General features: G+C 54.3%; 1 protein-coding gene and 1 pseudogene across 1 annotated transcript; one reads left to right on the top strand and one right to left on the bottom strand.

The window, feature by feature from the left end:
- The first annotated feature begins 317 nt into the window (after nt 1–317).
- KCNK18 (potassium two pore domain channel subfamily K member 18) lies at nt 318–9,083 on the top strand. The gene is made up of 3 exons (XM_006920933.2): nt 318–611; nt 2,824–2,952; nt 8,302–9,083. Exons 1-3 carry the CDS (start codon nt 392–394, stop codon nt 9,081–9,083), a joined length of 1,131 nt encoding a protein of 376 aa, XP_006920995.1. The 5' UTR covers nt 318–391.
- Nucleotides 9,084–16,924: 7,841 nt separating this feature from the next.
- On the bottom strand, nt 16,925–17,043 carry LOC112470215 (annotated as a pseudogene).
- Nucleotides 17,044–17,313: the final 270 nt, after the last annotated feature.

Genomic DNA, 17,313 nt, shown 5'->3' with positions numbered 1-17,313 from the left:
GGACAATCACTTGACTAAAAACCAAAAGTCAGATTTAGTACCTGGAAGTCAAAACTGCAGCTTTGGGATGAGAAACGCCAAAGCACAACTGATGACCACGCCCTCCTCCCAGAGGCGGCTCTTGGGCTGGCCGGGCCGCTGGGCGCCCGTCGGCCTGGTGGATCAATAGCAATTTGGGGCGCTGGGGAGGGGCACCATCTGAGTAACTCAGATGAACTGAAAGCGATGAGCTCCGACCGCTCCGAGTCCTTGGGGGGATGCGCACGCATCATCCACTTAGCGCTGGAGCCTGGACATTCCCGGGGCGCACCCCCACCCTCCTCCTCCTGGAGGGGCCTGGGTGCTCCTGCCTCTTCTACCAGCACCTCCGGTCCTGCGAGGTCCTGGAAGGATGGAGGCTGCAGGGCCACCCCAGGCCAGGAAGTGCTGCCAGCAGGCCCTGGAGAAGCTCGTTCCTCGCCTCTGCTTCCTCTGTTCTCTGGTGACCTATGCCCTGGTGGGTGCTGTGCTCTTCTCAGCCATTGAGGGGAGCCAGGACCTGGGGGCCGATGACCAGGAGTTCGAGGAGTTCTTGGGGAAGCTCTGCAGCACGTTGACATGCAACAGGACTGGTATGTGGCTCACCTGGGCAGGGCGGCCTCTTCTCCGTGGGCGGGGGCAGCCCCCAGACAGCAGAGGGCTCCCTTATGGGAGGCTGGGTCTGAGAGCCTTTTGTGCGTAGCCTCCCCTTTCCTGGGTGACCTTAGGCCAGTGGCTTCTCCTCTCTGAGCCTCAGTTTTCTCCTCTGTAAATGGGGAGAATAACGGCTTCTTGGGGTTACTGTGAAGAATGTAGGAAAAGCGTGAGCACCCAGCAGCTACTCTGGAGAGCAGTCCTGTCCCTTTGCCTCAGCTCCCAGCCCCACCCAGACCCGCTGGCTCTGGGGAGGGTGAATTGCTGGAGATTGGGTGAGGTGGGGTGGGGTGGGTGGGTGACTGGATCTGGGGTAGGGTCTCCTAACCTGGTCCTCAGAACTATGCTTGTTACACCCCATGACTCAGTTTACAGGGACTAGAGTTCAAGGAACGATCCAAATTGGGCTTGGACACCCAAGATAGCGGCCTGCCCCCCTATTCTCTCACCTCCTGTTTCAAACAGCCCTTTCTGTTGTTGAACTCAGGGGATGGGGCAGGGATTGTGAGAAGAACTTGGAAGCCTGGTTCTAGTCCTCGTGGCTCTCCCAGCTTGTCATGTGATCCCAGGCAGAACTGTTACCCTCTCTGGGTCTCAGTGTGCTGGACATAAGGGGACCTACAATCACAGGGACCAAGGTAACAAACATGAAGCCTCTTGGTAGGCACAAGGCACTGTATATATATTCTTACTGTATTCGTTTGCATTCAGTTGCTTATTTCTACTAGAGGCAGGTCCTTCCTTTTGTCTGGGGCTGCCTAGAGGCTGGTCACAGGAGGCAGTCTCCCCTCCGTGGAGGGCCCTGCTCCTTCTCTCTGCATCTGTAGTAGACAGACGCATCCTACTAAACAGACCTGGGAGATGACATCTGCCATCACTGCTGCTCAGACACTCTGAGCCATCACTGGGTCTAGACTGTCAACAAGTTCAGGGCTTTCCAAACCTGGCCACGCATCTCTGTCTAAAATATGCGTTCCCAGGCTCTTCCCCAAATCCACTTAATCAAGATCTTTGGGCCTGAGCTCAGAATCTGATCATTTAAAAGTTTCCCAGGTGATTCTGTTGCTCAGAATGGTATGGGAACACATAGCTGGTCCAACCTCATTTTGTACCGATTTTCAATGGAGATTAAAATGCTCAATAAGCACTAAGCGCAGACCCTGTGCCAAACATTTTCTATGCATTAGCTCGCTTCCTCCTCATACCAACCCTATGAGGCGGGCGTGACCTGTGCCCCTTTTACCGATTAAGAAACCAAAGCACTGGGAGTTAAGCAGCTTGCCCGAGGTCACGCATTGGAAAGTGGAGCCAGGCATCCAACCCCAAGCATTGGACTCCTGAGCCAGAGCTTTCCACCACCACGTCATGCTGCCTCCCGGGTGGGGAAACTGAGGCTCAGAAAGAAGCCTCCAGGCCAAGGCTATGGGAAGTAGTCACTGTCAGGGCTGGGTGTAAAATGCAGGTCTGGGCTCCCAGGTTGGTGCCCATTCAAGTGAGCTGCGACTTTGTATTGTACGCCAGTCTCTGAGACATCCTCTTACAACTAACTGTTCCAGAGTCTGGCAGGTGGCTCCCAGGATCCCCAAAGCCACTGGCTGCTAGGCTAAAAGAACCATTTGGGAATCCCCTGAGAAGCCAGGGCTCCCAGACCTGTTTCTGCCAACCACCCCAGACATCCTCAGGCAGCGGGTGCCTACAGATTCCGGCACAATCACCAGCCTCCATCAAGCGTAACGACCTCCAGGAGTGGGTGCGGGTTGCAGCCATGTAGCAGCTTGCATTGCATAAGAGCCTTTTTGCTTTAAGTTCACAAGCATCTGGTGAGAGAGAGAGCAGAAGTTAGCATGCTCCTTTGCAAGGTGGAAGGAACGGAGGCTCAGAAAATTCAGACAGCCGTCCCATGGCTGAGCTCACACCAGACCCCTGGGGCCTCTCCCTCGGGTGCTGTCTGCAGGCACTGGAGCAGGACCTAACTGCAGAGACATTTAAAAGCCGGGCTCTGAGAGCCAAGTTTTGGTGCTGATGGGCCCATAAGATGGGCGGGGCGGGGGGGGGGGCTGCTGGTCCCTGGGGAAGACTCCCGTTCACCTGGGCAGGACCTGTCTTGAAGGGCGGAACCCTCTCCCTCACTCTGGCCCTCTCTTTCTTGAGTTATGGAAGGCAAGAAGCGGGATCTCGGGGAGCTGCTGCTGAAGGTGAAGCCCCAGTGGTTTAGCAGGTCTACGGACTGGTCCTTTCTGAGCTCGCTCTTTTTCTGCTGCACTGTGATCAGCACCGTGGGTAAGTTCAAGGGCAAGGTTGGGCCTGGCAGAGAGACCTGGGGTCGAGGGGTGGCGGGAAGGGGGATGCTGGTGACCCTTGGTGAGGATGCTGGAACATTCCATTCATTCGCTGGAACATTCCATTCATTTACTGTGGAAGGCCTACACTGTGCCAGTCCTACTGTGCATAGGTGGGCACTGTTCCCAGCTCCGGGGACGCAGCAGAGAGCAGGGCTGTCACTGGCCCATAAGGCATCTTCGTGCGAATTAGAAAAGAATGCCCTTCCTTCAGGGGGGTGCAGCACCAAGCCTGGGCGTAGACCCCCCCCACCAGCTGGGCGTGGGCTGCAATCCAGCCCCTCCTGGCCCCTCAGCTGAGTGCTCTGTACAAAACACCGCCTGCCAACAGCACCTGCCAGCCCAGGCCCCCGGGCACCCAGACATGGTCAGCATGTGATGTGCTCGGGGTTTTGTGGGAGCACAGAGTTGGGGCAGCTGCCGCAGGCTTGGGGGTGATCTGAGAGGCAAGACTGAAGTGGTGAGCACCTGTTAAAGCCTCCCTGGAGGGGATGACAGCTACGCGAGGCAGAGGCGGGAGCAGGAGGCACCAGCGTGGGCAAAGGCGAGGCGTGAAATTGAGAGGCAAGACTGAAGTGGTGAGCACCTGTTAAAGCCTCCCTGGAGGGGATGACAGCTACGCGAGGCAGAGGCGGGAGCAGGAGGCACCAGCGTGGGCGAAGGCGAGGCCTGAAGACAGCACCCCAGGCCCAGAGGACGGATGCGCCAAGGAATGTGCCCAGCATTGCAGGGAGGTGGAGTTAGGGCTGGGCCCGTGAGAGAGAGAGAGGAGGGGCCCGACCTGGGGAAGGCTCTGCCCGCCCAGCTAAGGAGGTTGGGTTTGTCCTCAGGGCAGTGGCCAGCGTCCAGAGGGTTTTAAGCAAGGGAAGGACATGCTAGCTCAGCATTCTAGAAAGATCACTCCAGCTCCAGCATGGAGGTTGGCCAGAGAGGGTAAGAAAGGCAGCAGGGAGACCAGAAGGGAGGTTTCTGCAACAGCCTTGGAGAGAGATGACAGCGGTGGCCTGATCTAGGACGACGGTCATGAGGATGGAGAGGGGCGAGTTGAAGGAGGACTTTAAGGAAAGTCCGCGGTGGGCAGATGCGAAGGGGAGGAGGAGGAGGAGGAAGACGCCAAGGTCTCTAGCTTGGGTGGGTAGCCTGGGTGGGCTTGGGCGACTCTGGACCTGGAGTGGCGGTGATGATTCAGGGCGTCAAGGTTGAGGCTCCAGTCGCGCCTCCAGGTGGAGACACTCGGCCCTGCTGGGTATGCGGGTCTAGACAGACCTCTGGGCAAAGGGCAGCGGGAGGAGGTGGGTTTCGTTGTCACCAGCGCCCCCAGGTGGTTTCTTTCGGAACTGGTCTCAGTCGCCGGGTACAGTGGGAGTAACGCGCAGAAACAATAGCAACAGCTACGCTCCTGAGCACTGACGAGCGCCGGACCGCTGCGAACGTGCTTTATATGCATTATCTTATTTAATTCTCAACCCTATGACTGTCCCATTCAGCAGCGGGCTAAGGCTCTGACAGGGAGGTCATTGCCAGTGAGGCAGAGGCAGGGCATAGCTGCCCTTTTCAGGGGGGCCTACAGCTCAAGAGAACACTTTAAGGGGGCAGCAGTCACAAGGAGCAGCCACTATGGGGAAGATGCTGGCAGTGAGCAGGGGGCCAGGAGTACACGGTTTGGTTTGGTTTTTCTCGCCAGAACTTCGGGGGATTGATCACATGCGGCGTTTCTAAGTCTTGTCACTATTGGCATCTTGCACTAGATGATTCTTTTTGCACTAGATGATTCTTTGCTGTGGGTGATCATCCTGTGCATTGCAGGATGTTTAGCAGCATCCCTGGCCTCTATCCACTGGATGTACCCACCTCTTCCTCCGTGGTACACACCAGTTCTAACAGCCAAAATATCTCCAGGCTTCAACGAAGGTCCCCTGGGGGGCAAAATTGCCCCCTACTGAGAGCCACTGACCCAGTGCAATGGTTATCAAACGATGGGCCCTGGACCAGTAGCCTGAGCCTCATCCGAGAATGTGTCAGGAATTCAAGTTAATTCTCAGGCCCCATCCGACACCTACTGAGTCAGAAACCATGGATGTGGGGCCCAGCGACCTGTGTTTCAACAAGTTCTCTGGGTAATTCTGACGCACATGAACACGTGAGAAGCAGTGACTCGATGCTGGTGTTCTCGGCCCTGGCTGCCCTTCAGGATCACTAGGATGTCTTTTAGAAGCTCCCATTCCTGGCCCCCACTCCCCACCAATCAAGTCAGAATCTCTGGGAACGGGCCCACGCATCAGTCTTTTCCAGTGTCCTCCAGGCGGTGCTATTGGGAGTCCAGGCTGCAAACCACTGATCTAATGGGAATTAGCTTGGTTTAAATCCCAAGACAATGACGTTACTACCCACAGGACAAGTCGATTAGGCTATCAGGCTGTCCGGTAATTACAACTGGAAGAGGATGTTGGGGAAGGTTCTGCACTGCCTGTAATCGATAATGATGTTTGAAGGTCCTGCTGGTAATGCTGTGTCCTGCTCTGCATCTCTGGGTCACCTGAAATGCACCTGGCCTTGATGCCGGGGAAGGGACACCTGAGAGGTGTGAGGTTGGCCAATCCCCAGTCATTTCCAATTGGGTCAGCCCCCTTGGATTAGAGAGATAAGTGCCTGGGCTATTAAGCCCTCACAGCCTAAGTGGAGTGGACTGATCGTTATGGACTCTATAAGTGCACTAGAAGAAATGATATGATTTTCTGTTATGCATTTCAGCATTCAGTAATCAGGATAGTTAATACATTTCCTTCACAGGGGAGGTGTGCTCTCTAAGACTTGCTTCCTTGATGAGTTTTCTAAAATGCAGCGTGTCTTCTGGATTGTAAACATACCCCACCCAGAGGCAGCCATGAAGTCTTTTCTTATAATCTGCTAAACCCACCTTTGTCAAGGAGAGCACTGGGTTGGGCATGTGTGTCGGGGGAGGACTTCGGGTGAGGGGTTCCTACTCTTGTCACCCGGGGGCTGTGTGACCCTGGACACGTCACCTGATTGTCCATTCAATGTGGTGGTAATGGTGGTTGCCAGCATTAGGGGTTTTGCTATGCAGGGAATTTTGACTCCAAAAAGCGTTTTATAAATCTCGTCAGAAAGGTGATATTCTTTCCTTAGGGGAAAAAAAACCAAAAAAGATCTGACCCGTACTTGCGTCTGGGGAATTTCTGCTGTGGAGTCTCTCCTGACTTTTCTGGGGGTGCACTAGACCTGGGGGCTTATCGACTGTCTGGAAAACACGGTCACCCCTATCTATAAGTCCTCATGGCCGCTGCTGATATCCTTAAGGGCTGTTGGCTCTGTGGGGCCCATGACATGCTTGGGCATGGGGATCTTTGCTAACACCCAGGGCCCGGACTCCTCTGGGACATCATGGCCTGGCCCCTCTGAGCTCCTGGCACCCCCTCCCTCCTTGTCCCTGCCCCGGGGGATCTCTCCATGCCCTCCTCCATGGCTAGAGCGACCTACTCCCTGGTTGGCCCGGGAATGGCATGGCTCTGGCACCGGAAGCCCCACGTCCTGGGAAACCCCGCAGGCCTGGCCATCCCATCTATGGCCCACCCTGACCCCGTCCTTCCTCTCCCTTAAATCCTGCCCCCACTGTGATCTCCTCAGTGTTTCTGGGCTTTCACTGAAGCCTGCATAAGAAGCCGTCCAGAGGCCACGCCTGCAACTTCCCATCCTTGAGGGGAGGCCCGCAGCTGCTGGTGACCTTCAGGGAACAAGGAAGGGGAATAGAGGCAATCAAACGCCTCGGCACTCTCTCAGGAGGCCAGCCCCAGGGAACAAACCCGGTGTTGAATGGGACACTTAGCTGATGCGGTCCCCACTTCGGACCCCAGAGCCTGTACCCGTTGGGTCCTTACTGCATCCTGCCGGGAGGGAGGAGAGCCAAGCTCAAGGCTATGAATCCCTGTCATCTAGGAGCTCCCAGAGGGCGAGACCTCTGCCTGCTCCCTGTGGACCCCCAACCTCATCCACAAGAGCCTAGTATAAAGTAGATGCTCAAGAAATGCGAGATCCAGGCTGGGTGTCTTTGTGCTAATCGCTCACCCAATGGCCTGCTTTTTTATGTCCCATTCTTGGTCTCCAGCTGTAATTCCATACTCACTAGTGACGTTGTTGGACTCGTCACTGCCTCCTGTGCCGAACCAGAACTCGGTGGGGTTGGATCCCATAATTTGCTCAGCACTGTGTCCCCAGCACACTCAGTCAGCACTCAAAACACACCTCTAACATGAATGCACATACAGAGTTAACTGCCCTGCCGTCATCTGGCACCTATGGAACCAGCCAGGGTGGCGTGGAGCGCTCTGGAACAGGTGCAAACTGCTAAGACCATTGAGGACCACTGTCCTCTCCCAGGACCCTGGTGCCATGGGCAACTGAAGCACCAGCACAGCCCTGGAGGGCGGAGTCAGAGGCCAGAGTCTGCCACGCAGAGCTGCAGCCCTCAAGGAGCTTGGGGCGTCGGCAGCCTAGCGATTGCCTTCAAATTAATTTACATAATTGAATTGGATTTTCCGTATTAATTATCCTTTATGACATAAAAAATTAAACATGGGCATTAAATACAAAAACTTCCTTCTGTTCATTGAAGTCACTGAGGGCAGCCATTGTATTTTATTCACCTTCCATCTTCCTACTGTCCCAAATACACTGCTGTACCCATTGTTGGTACATAATAATTGCCTATTATATAGAAGCAAACAAATTAAGAGGCCCAGACATTCCAAGAAGGACCAGGGTGGCTTCTTAGAAACCAGTGCCTTCATGGAGGATGATGGAGGTGATGGGTACGATTGCAAAGCCATCTGCAGCCTGTGCTCATCCTGTCCTTCGGATGAACTGGGCATGGAGGTGATGGGTACGATTGCAAAGCCATCTGCACCCTCTTGCCTGTGCTCATCCTGTCCTTCGGATGAACTGGGTCCATCCTCATGTGGGTGCTCAGAAACGGCCACGGCAGAATGAAAGGCAACGAGCTCACCCCCAAACACGTGCCTGTCCCCTGCCAAGGCCATTTCAGGTCAACGACCTGGACACGAGTTGTTCCTTATCATAAGGAAAAGCTCAGCGTGTCACTCCAGCTCCCCCTACCGAAGCGGGGGGAGCCACGTAAGTGGATGAGTGTTTTAGGATGAATATTTGCAAACGCGTTGTGTCAATGCCAAGGCGGGGAAATGGCAGAAGTCTCTTTAAAGCTTTTTTGGGAGGGGGAGGAGCACATGACAATCCCAGTCTCTGCCCTCTTTCTCAGGTTACGGCCATATCTATCCCGTCACCAGGCTCGGCAAGTATTTGTGCATGCTCTACGCGCTCTTTGGCATTCCCCTGATGGTCCTGGTCCTCACGGACACAGGTGACATCCTGGCAACCATCTTATCCACATCTTACAATCGGTTCCGAAAACTCCTGTTCCTCAGCCCTCACCTTCCCAAATGGTGCTCCAGACTGCTTTGCAGGAGAAAGCCTGACACCAAGCCCGTGGACCAAGCCATCCCCAGGATCGTCATCGATGGCCAAGAGCTCACTGGCCCCACCCCTGGCAGGTGTTCCTTGGCCCCAAGCATCAACATGGAGCTGCTTGAGAGGCTTCTTGCACGCGAGAAACAGAACACACTGCGACCGCCGTCACAGGCCGCGGAGAGGAGGAACTCGTGTCCCGAGCTGGTGTCCGGGAGACTCTCATACTCCATCATCAGCAACCTGGACGAGGTGGGACAGCAGGTGGAGCAGCTGGACGTCCCCCTGCCCATCATCGCCCTCATTGTTTTCGCCTACATCTCCTGTGCAGCCGCCATCCTGCCCACCTGGGAGAAGCACATGGACTTCGAGGGCGCCTTCTACTTCTGCTTCGTCACGCTGACCACCATTGGCTTTGGGGATACCATTTTAGAACACCCTCACTTCTTCCTGTTCTTCTCCCTCTACATCATCGTTGGGATGGAGATTGTGTGCATCGCCTTCAAGCTGGTGCAGAACAGGCTGATTCGCTTCTACAAAAATCTCATTCTGCTCTTCACAAAAGGGACGTTTTAGGACGCGGCTAAAAAGTGAAGGCTCTGCTGTCTCTTGTATGACGTGGGAGGGCTCAGCTGGTTTCCTTGCCTTGTCTTTTGGGGCAGTGGCATTAAAACTGGTGGCACTGCGGCCTGTCACCTGAGACCTTGGGGCGTGCATGAGGGCCGATTTCAGTCTTGAGGCCCTGCAGAAATGTGGCCAATGCCCTCTGTATCAGGACGTTAGACAGAAAGTATCGCCATTCCCTCAAAGTCCAATTAATTTCCCTGTTTTCACTTTTAAAAAGCACCGCTGTCTGTAGATGAAACAATCTTATGGAAGTCACCAGTTTTCTTGCAACACGAGAAAAAAAATTACCTTTGTTCTTGCAATTTGTACTTCATGCTAAATTGAAATCTTCCGCAGCTGCTTCCTGTTTACCCTGGATGAACAGAGCCAGTCTGAGCAGCCCTCTTTTCCTAAATGACTGCGTGAATACGCGTGAGATCAGCCCCATCCCAGCCCTTGTGAAATACGCCGATGCCACTGAGTGGAACTGTCACCTGTGTTCACAGTGGATGGGGCTACTTCCTGAATGCCAGATTTTGTGCAGAACGATGTTATCACTAGGTGGCACGTGATTAGCACCTCCTGGATGAGTTGGCACGTGAAAGTGTCGATGCTTAAGCAAATGGATTGGTACACGAGAGGGTTGGCACACACGGGGAAGATACACTCCTGAGCTGTTCATGAATGAGTCGGCTTGTGAATGGGCCAGTCTGTGTGCCAGATGCTGTGTGCGCCCCACCTATATGCCCTAGTTCTCCAGCTTCCTTTGCCTGAAAACTTTCTCTGGCCACCGAAGCATTGGCATGTGCAGGGCAGGCTAGAAGTGCCAAGGAGTTAAGCCCCGTGGGAGTGACTGGAGAGGTATACAGTGCCCAGCTTGTTGCCCCTCCCACGCTTTAAGTCTAGGGCATGGATAACACTGTTCCCCAGCTGAATGGAGCCTCAGTTGCTCACAAGCACACCTGTATTTGCTGCCTTCATCCTCCCTGTCCCAGGTTGCCACTCTGTGGCCGCAAAGCCTATGGACCAAAGTTCTAGTCCTGGGAGAGGATGTAACGAGACAGTGTGTGAATTGGTCGGCATACACATGGGTCTTACTGTTTCCTTGGTTAGTTATGAGAAATGACTGATTTGAGAGAGTCAGAGTTTCTCTGAGAGAATCTTGAGAAAATCCATCTGCATCCCGTGATTAGCAAAATGAGTCCATCCCTAGGTAAATGGTGAGTTTTGCTACAGGGTATAAAACAACAATTACGAGAACCAATGAAAAGTGCCAGGAGATTCTAGTTCGAAAACAAAGGAAGCAGGTATGGTTTGAAGGGCTCTTCCAAGTTCATTTCAAAATGCACCGGGTGCATGCTGTTTTCCCAGGCTCAAAGAAGAATCAGGTACAGCCCTAGAAAGTGCAGGTAATTAGTTACAGGTGGTGATGAATCTCTCAGCCACTCCCTTCTGGATTCAGTAGAAAGAGATGTTCAAATGCAAACATGGAGCTTATCAGGGACACAGATACAAATTAAAGGTCATGATCACTGGCTTCTTTCATTCGCTAGTGGCTACTCTGTGGTTCTCAGGACACGGCTCGGAATGCCTTCCTGCTCCTCACTTCTCACCCCTCTAACCCCTGCACCCTATATCCAGCTCCCTATTTTCTTCGCATTCCTGTGAAGGAGTGTGAATTCCTTCTTCCAAGCCTTTGCTTGGTGGTTTTCGACCTCGCCTGTACACCTGAGGAACGTCGAAGAATTCTTGTGCCACGGGCGCAGAAACGCCCCATGCACAGCTCACCTTGGACTTCTCAGGACCTGGACCAAAGCCTGTGGCGGAGGCGCTGACCCAGAGGCTTTGGGGGTCGTCCTGTCCAGTTGCCCGCCAGCCCAGCACATGATATTGTTAGCTCCTCTCCACTTTTTTTTTTTTTAACAGAAGAGGAAACTGAAGTTCAGGGACATTTAGGTCAAGATGACAGCCAAGGAGAAGATGGGGAGGTAGAGGATGAAGGGAGTCATTCTGGGAGGCCCAACCCCGGGGAACCCCGAGGGGCCGTGAGAGCGGGCGCTGTCAAAGGAAGGGCAGCCGGGGCCGGCCGGCGCAGGCGGGCGGGCTCGGGACTCCGCGCTCGCGCGGTGGGGGAGCTGATGGAGCAACCTCTCCCTCCAGGACGCTAGGATGGTGTTGGGCTGTGAAGCTGGCGGGGTCGGCTGGCCGGGCCGCGCTTTCCCAGGCGACCACCAGGTGGCGCCGCCAGACCGCGCGGGCTCCGCGCTCCGGCTCCGCAGGTGGCCTGTCCGCTGCTTGGCGCCTGGCAGCTCTACCACCGCCAGGCGCCTCCAAGACGGGGCCTCCGGGAGTGGGTGTCACCCGCCGTGGCCCTCTGAGAGGGGACGCCGCAGACTTCTGGCCTCACCGCGGTCCCCGCGGAGGAGGCTCCTTGGACCCCTGCCCCCAGCCGCGGACACCCAGGGTAGCAGCACCTCGGACCCATGTCCTCGGAGCAGCTCTCTCTCGAGGTGCTGGGGGGCGGGAGGCTTCGGACTCCTGTCCTTGCCGTGGCTGCCCCTTGTTCTTCAGATCACGTGTCCTGCCAAGCTAAGGTCAGTGCCATGTTATTATCACTGAGTCCTAGCCACTTAACACTAGATGTCCTGTCATTAGGCCCTGGATGCTTCCTTTCCTGATCCACCAGCCTCAATCTGGAGAGTGGGGCCGCCTGGCAGATCATCCGGAGCTTGCAAGAAGGACACCTAGAACCTTCAACAATGTACAGATGCCCTGATCACCTGAGATCTACAGCGTTGGAACCCCAAGAATGGCCGTAGTGTTGGGGCTGTAGCTTGCTATTTCTAACTTTGCCAGGTGATTCTCACCTGGTGAGATTAAGAGCCACTCTCTCAAAGGAGTTGGGGACGGGGCGGGAACAGGCCTCACAGGAAGGCGGCTTGGGAGGCCTAGTGCTTCCTGGGAGGGCCGCTGGGAACACACCTGCTTGGGTGCCAGTCCTGCTGTAACTTTGCTCTGTGAGTGACCCAGAGAAGTGCTTCTGGGTCTCTCCAGAGAGGAGACGACTGGCCTGGGCATTCCATGTGGCCCTGCTGACCTCCGGGATGCAGATGTCTTGCCTTGTCACCGAAAGAGAGCCTGCGCTGTGGTGGGTGGCAAGTAGGAGTGACCTGGTCCCCTAGGACCATGCCCTGGCACGCGGGCTGCGGGATGTGTCGCTCTGACCTGGGCCTCTCAGTGCTGACCGGGAAGAGGCTGTGTGGCTTAGGGGTTGAAACCTCGGCCTGTGGACGCAGTCTGCCTGGGCAGCCTCGGACCTTGGCAGGTTCCTTTACCTGTCAGATTGACATAAAAATAGTACCTACCTCCAAGGGCCGTTATGAGGATCAAACAAGATAATCCATGAGAAGTGCTGTAGCCCAGCGCCCAGGTTTGTGAGCTCTTGAAAAAAATCCTAGCTTCCCCATTATTGTCATTAGGAGGCAAAAATGGCATGTTTCAGCTTCCTCCAGCACCCTCCCCCCACGCCCCACTGCCTGGGGTTGGGAGAAAGGGGGTAGATAGTAAGGCAAGAGCCTAGTGTATTTAGCATCAGCCTGCAGGATGCTCTCAGTGAGCCCCCATGATTTTGGGGTGTCTCGATCTTGCGGTTCTCAGACAGTATGGGCAGCCCCACCCAGGTTGGGCACCCTCAGCTGTGAACACTCCAGTGCACGTGGGATGGGAGGCATTCTTCCCCAGCTCCCCACGTAGTGCTGTACCCTTCTTCCCCAGCCTGTCTGTCACCTTCTCTGGGCTTACGCAAGATTGCCCGATGGGTGCCCTCTCTCTCTCTCTGTCTGTCTCTCTGTCTGTCTCTCAGTCTGTCTGTCTCTGTCTCTCTGTCTGTCTCTCTGTCTGTCTCTCTGTCTCTCTCTCTGTCTCTCTCTCTGTCTCTCTGTCTGTCTCTCTGTCTCTGTCTGTCTCTCTGTCTCTCTCGCTCTCTGCCTTTGCTGGGCCCCCCTCATTGTTCTCCGTGCTCCAGTGTTTCCACGTGGAGCCCTTTGCTTCTTCCCCGTCTCCACTCCCTCCCTCGGGCCTCATCTACTCTGTGGATACTAATACCACCCCCAGTCCTGGCTGCTCCCCAGAACTCCAGATTCAAAACGGCTTTGCCAGCACCTCTAACTGACCTGTCCAAGACCGAGCTCTAATCTTGTTCGTGGGTCCTGTTCTTCCTCATCCTGAGAGCCGCAGCCCCAGCGTTCCAGTTGCTCAAGTCAGAGGCCTGGGAGGCTGCCTCGACTTGGCTTTCTTTTCTTTCCCACTGTGACTTGAGAGGCACGTGTGTGGCTTTTAAGAAGCACCCCCCCCGCCCCAATTTTGAGTGTACCTCCCAGAGATTCTGATGCAGCCAATTTCAGGTAGGGCCCGGCATTTTAGAAGCTCCCAGGTGACTCTGGTTGCTTATCCATTCATTTACTCATTCACACACCCTTGTGAGTGAGCACTGCGTGCCAGGCACTAGAGGTATAGCCCTTAAGAGAGCACTTCTGATGCACAGGCGCTTAGTGGGTGCTCATGCGTGATTGCTGGGCAAAGGTGCATCCAGTAGGGTTGGTGATCCAGACCCCTCTCTCCCTGCCACAGACCCGAGAAGACAGCTGGATGATAGAGGAACCGGGCTGAGTGAGTCCTCAGACTTCTCATCAACCATGGTCCCGAGCTTGTCTCCCCATCTAGCTTCCTGGAAGCCAGGCACGAGCCATGGCTGGCAGGGGGCTGTCCAGGGTCAGACATCCTGGACAGCCTGACTGTTGCCATGGTGACCAATGTGCATCTGTTCAACTGAGAACTTTGAAGTTGACTTGGATGTGGGACAACAAAGGGCACCTCCATCTCTTGGCTTCTTTTCATCCTCCTCAACCCTTTTCTGCTCTGCTTTTGTTCTGGCCATTTACATCAGACAATAAAACCCTTTCAAATGCTATGAATTCAAAACATAGGCAATTAAGAGGCCTCTCTGAGGTTCAAGCCTCGCTGTGGTCTCTTTAAAGAGCAATCGTGGTGCTTGCTTCCTCAGCATATATACTAAAAAGCAATCGCAAGAGTCAAAAAAGAGATGACTGTGTGAGTGAGGGTGGTCAGCATCGCCTGCGTGTCACTATCCAACAGCTATTTACTGAGCACCTACTGTGTGCCGGGGCCCAGGGGATGCAGTGTGGTACAAGGCTCTCCCAGAGCTTCTGATTAGGCCTACTTCTCCGTGCCTCAGTTTCCCCAGGGTACAACACTCAGGCTGAAGTGACCCAGGGATTTTCATATGGTGCTTTCCGAAACCCAGGCAAAGGTTCCAGTCGCTGACCTCTGTTTTGGGAAAGTAGCTTTGCCTTGCTCTGTTTCATATGTTCTGCTTCCCTACAACTTGTTTGAAAAAAAGTAGTCCATAATTTGAAAAGAGAGACAGAGAATGGGTTGGGAATAAAAACCACTGGCCCAGAGTTTCCGAGGGCTTTTTCCAGACCGGCTGTTCTGTGATGTTGACCGCTAAGGAGACGGCAACTTCTCTGGCTGTTCAGCCACAGAGAGGCCGAAGCAGCGGCAGCTGTGTCAGGAAGCATCCCTGCCTGGCTGGCGGACGCCCTGCCTTCATTTTGAGTAAAGTAAGGAACTTCGCTGGGCTAGCGTTGGAAAGAGATTAGACCCAGGGCGTCGCTTCTGAGACATCCGCCCGTCTTAGACTCCAGATCTGCCTGGGCCTCGTGGCCCCGCCCTGGCCCCTTCCTCGTGGCCAGGGGACCAGCCTTCGGGGACCGCGCCCTCCCTGCCCATGTGGGCCTCCACACAGCTGCCCCGAGATGACTCGGGGTCTGTGGGCTCTGCCCACTGGACTATGGGGGCTCAGAGCGTGACGGTTGCTGAAGAATGGGAGTAGGTGAGGGGCCGGGGCCCTGGCGATGCTGTCGCTCCCTGGGCCCTGCCCCGCTACTCTGTGCCTGGTGGGCGGTGCATGGAGCAGGCCCTCTGACACCTGCCCGTCCTCCCTTGGCTTCACCCTCCCCCCTTCTTTCTCAACAGGTGACTGAGAGGCAGCAGGCCCGATGTCAGAGGCGACTCGAGTCTTTCCGAAAAGCCATTTACACTGTCTGGGCAGGGAAACCGGAATAGGTTGGGCACAGGGCGTTTTATTGACTGTCTCTCGTGTAGAACAGCCGCAGGAAAGGTTTATTAACGCAGCACACCCAGACAATCTCATTTACGGCCATCGTGCTGCCTGGGCCCACTCGAGGTTCAAGCCGATAAGTTTATCCCTAGGCTGAGTCTTGTGTTTATTATTTTGTTATGGATGGTGCCTTTCCCCCTGAAGGTCGAATTGCTGCAAAGAGCAAAGAGAGATTCTGGATTGCAGAACAACTTCTATTAAAACACCCTGAACTTGGTGATGTCGTCCCCCCCATGGGGCTGCTGAAATGTGCTCTCTTGCCTCATCCTCGTGGGATCCATCCAGAGATCGGAGGATCGCAGGTCGCCCAGGCCACGACTCCCACTTTGCTCTGCACGGTCCCAGGCGCGCAGTGGGCCTGCGGCAGAGACGGGAGGATGGAGCATTTGCTGCCGGACTTGTAGGATTAACGGCCTCTTGGTTTCAATAGCTTTGGGGGACCCCTTCCTTCTGGGGATGTGTGGCGTAAAGCGTCACCAGCACTGCACGGCTGCCACCCAGCCCTTCTGTCCACCTCTGAGGAGATGTGAGCTGCAGGGAGCAGAGAGAAAGGACCGTGTCAAGATCTGAAGCAGCTGGTTGGTCGTCGCATTTTTGCACGGACTCCACCTTCTCCTTCAGCTGCCGGGGGCCCAAGGACACGCCCCGGAAGCGGAACCGCTTCCAACCACGTGCTAGTCAGGAAGCAGCGTGGGAGGCTGAGAAAGGGTGTTTGAAATGGGCCTTACCCACAGTGGGAGATTTCCTCCTCTTTGACCCTACTACGTATACCTCAACTGATGTTTTCCTGAAGGTGATAGTTACACAGGTATGGAAAGGTGTGGTCGTAGGGACTGTGCACTGTGGCGTTATTTATCATGGGCCAACAGTGCGAATGTCCATCGACCGGGAGCAAGTAGGTCAGTGCCTGTGCATTCCCACGCTGGACAACTTTGAACTACTGAAAGGGAAACTTTTTGCAATCGATATATGTTACTTTTGTAGTAAGGCAAAAAAAAAGAAAAAAGAAAAAACAAAAAAAAATCTTTAATACTTATTGGGATGGTTTGCCACAAAAGAACACCTTTACCCAAATTAAACCCACTGGGCAATGATTGTGCACATCTCAGTGTGCAAAGCCTCGTGCTGAGTTCTGTGAGCGTGTGTGTGCGGAGGGAGGGTCAGGACATTTAATGAAACTCGGTCTTGTCTCCTGGGGGTTCACAGAGACGGCCGCAGGACAGAGTGCTCAGAGGCCACGGACTGCGTCAGGCCGTGAGGCAGCTCAGGTGAGGCAGCGTGGTTTGTGGGGTAAGGGCCGGGGTTCAGACTGGCATGGGTTCAAGTCCTGGGTGGTGAGAGAGCAGTGTTGCTAATAATAGCCCCAAATGGGGGATGCCGCAATGTCTATCCCCAGAATAGACAAATTGTGATATGGTCATACAAGGGAATCCTATTCAGCAGTGAACATGAATAGACTTCAGTTATACATGATATGGTTGAATCTCATCAGCGATATTTTTTTTCATTTTTATTTTTTTTAGGCGAGGCAACCCTTGGTTGACCTCATAGATTGCAAGGACCTTGTCTGGTTACAATCTCTCTCTTTTTTTTTTTTTTTTACTTTTTATGCCTGCAGCACCTGGTCTTCCTAGGTGGTCTCCCATCCAAGTACTAACCAGGCCCGACCCTGCTTAGCTTCCGAGATTAGATGGGATCAGGCTTGTTCGAGGTAGCATGGCCGTAGACTCACCAGCGATGTTATACAAAAGAACCAGATAAAGAAAGAATATCTACAGAATGATTCCACTTAAAAAAGATAAAAAATAGACAAAATTCGATTATATTTTTAGGGAAATGTAAAGACCATAGATGGTAAAATTATAAGGAAGAGCAAGGAAGAGATGATCAAACCAGTCAGGAGACTGGTCACCTCAAGGAGATGGGTGGTGATTGTGACCGAGGAGAGGCACCTAGCAGGTCTGGGGCTTCCGGCTGGGCTTTATCACTTGACCTGGG

The sequence above is a fragment of the Pteropus alecto genome, unplaced genomic scaffold (assembly GCF_000325575.1).
Source record: "Pteropus alecto unplaced genomic scaffold, ASM32557v1 scaffold177, whole genome shotgun sequence".
In the NCBI taxonomy this organism is placed as follows: Eukaryota; Metazoa; Chordata; class Mammalia; order Chiroptera; family Pteropodidae; genus Pteropus; species Pteropus alecto.
This window is presented reverse-complemented; position numbering and strand designations above follow the sequence as displayed.

Bases quoted from the DNA above. Each gene is read 5' to 3' on its own strand.
- KCNK18 (XM_006920933.2), top strand. From the start codon at position 392: ATGGAGGCTGCAGGGCCACCCCAGGCCAGGAAGTGCTGCCAGCAGGCC. The intron at 612-2,823 runs GTATGTGGCTCA...CTCTTTCTTGAG, and splicing joins GTTGACATGCAACAGGACTG to TTATGGAAGGCAAGAAGCGG. The intron at 2,953-8,301 runs GTAAGTTCAAGG...CCTCTTTCTCAG, and splicing joins CACTGTGATCAGCACCGTGG to GTTACGGCCATATCTATCCC.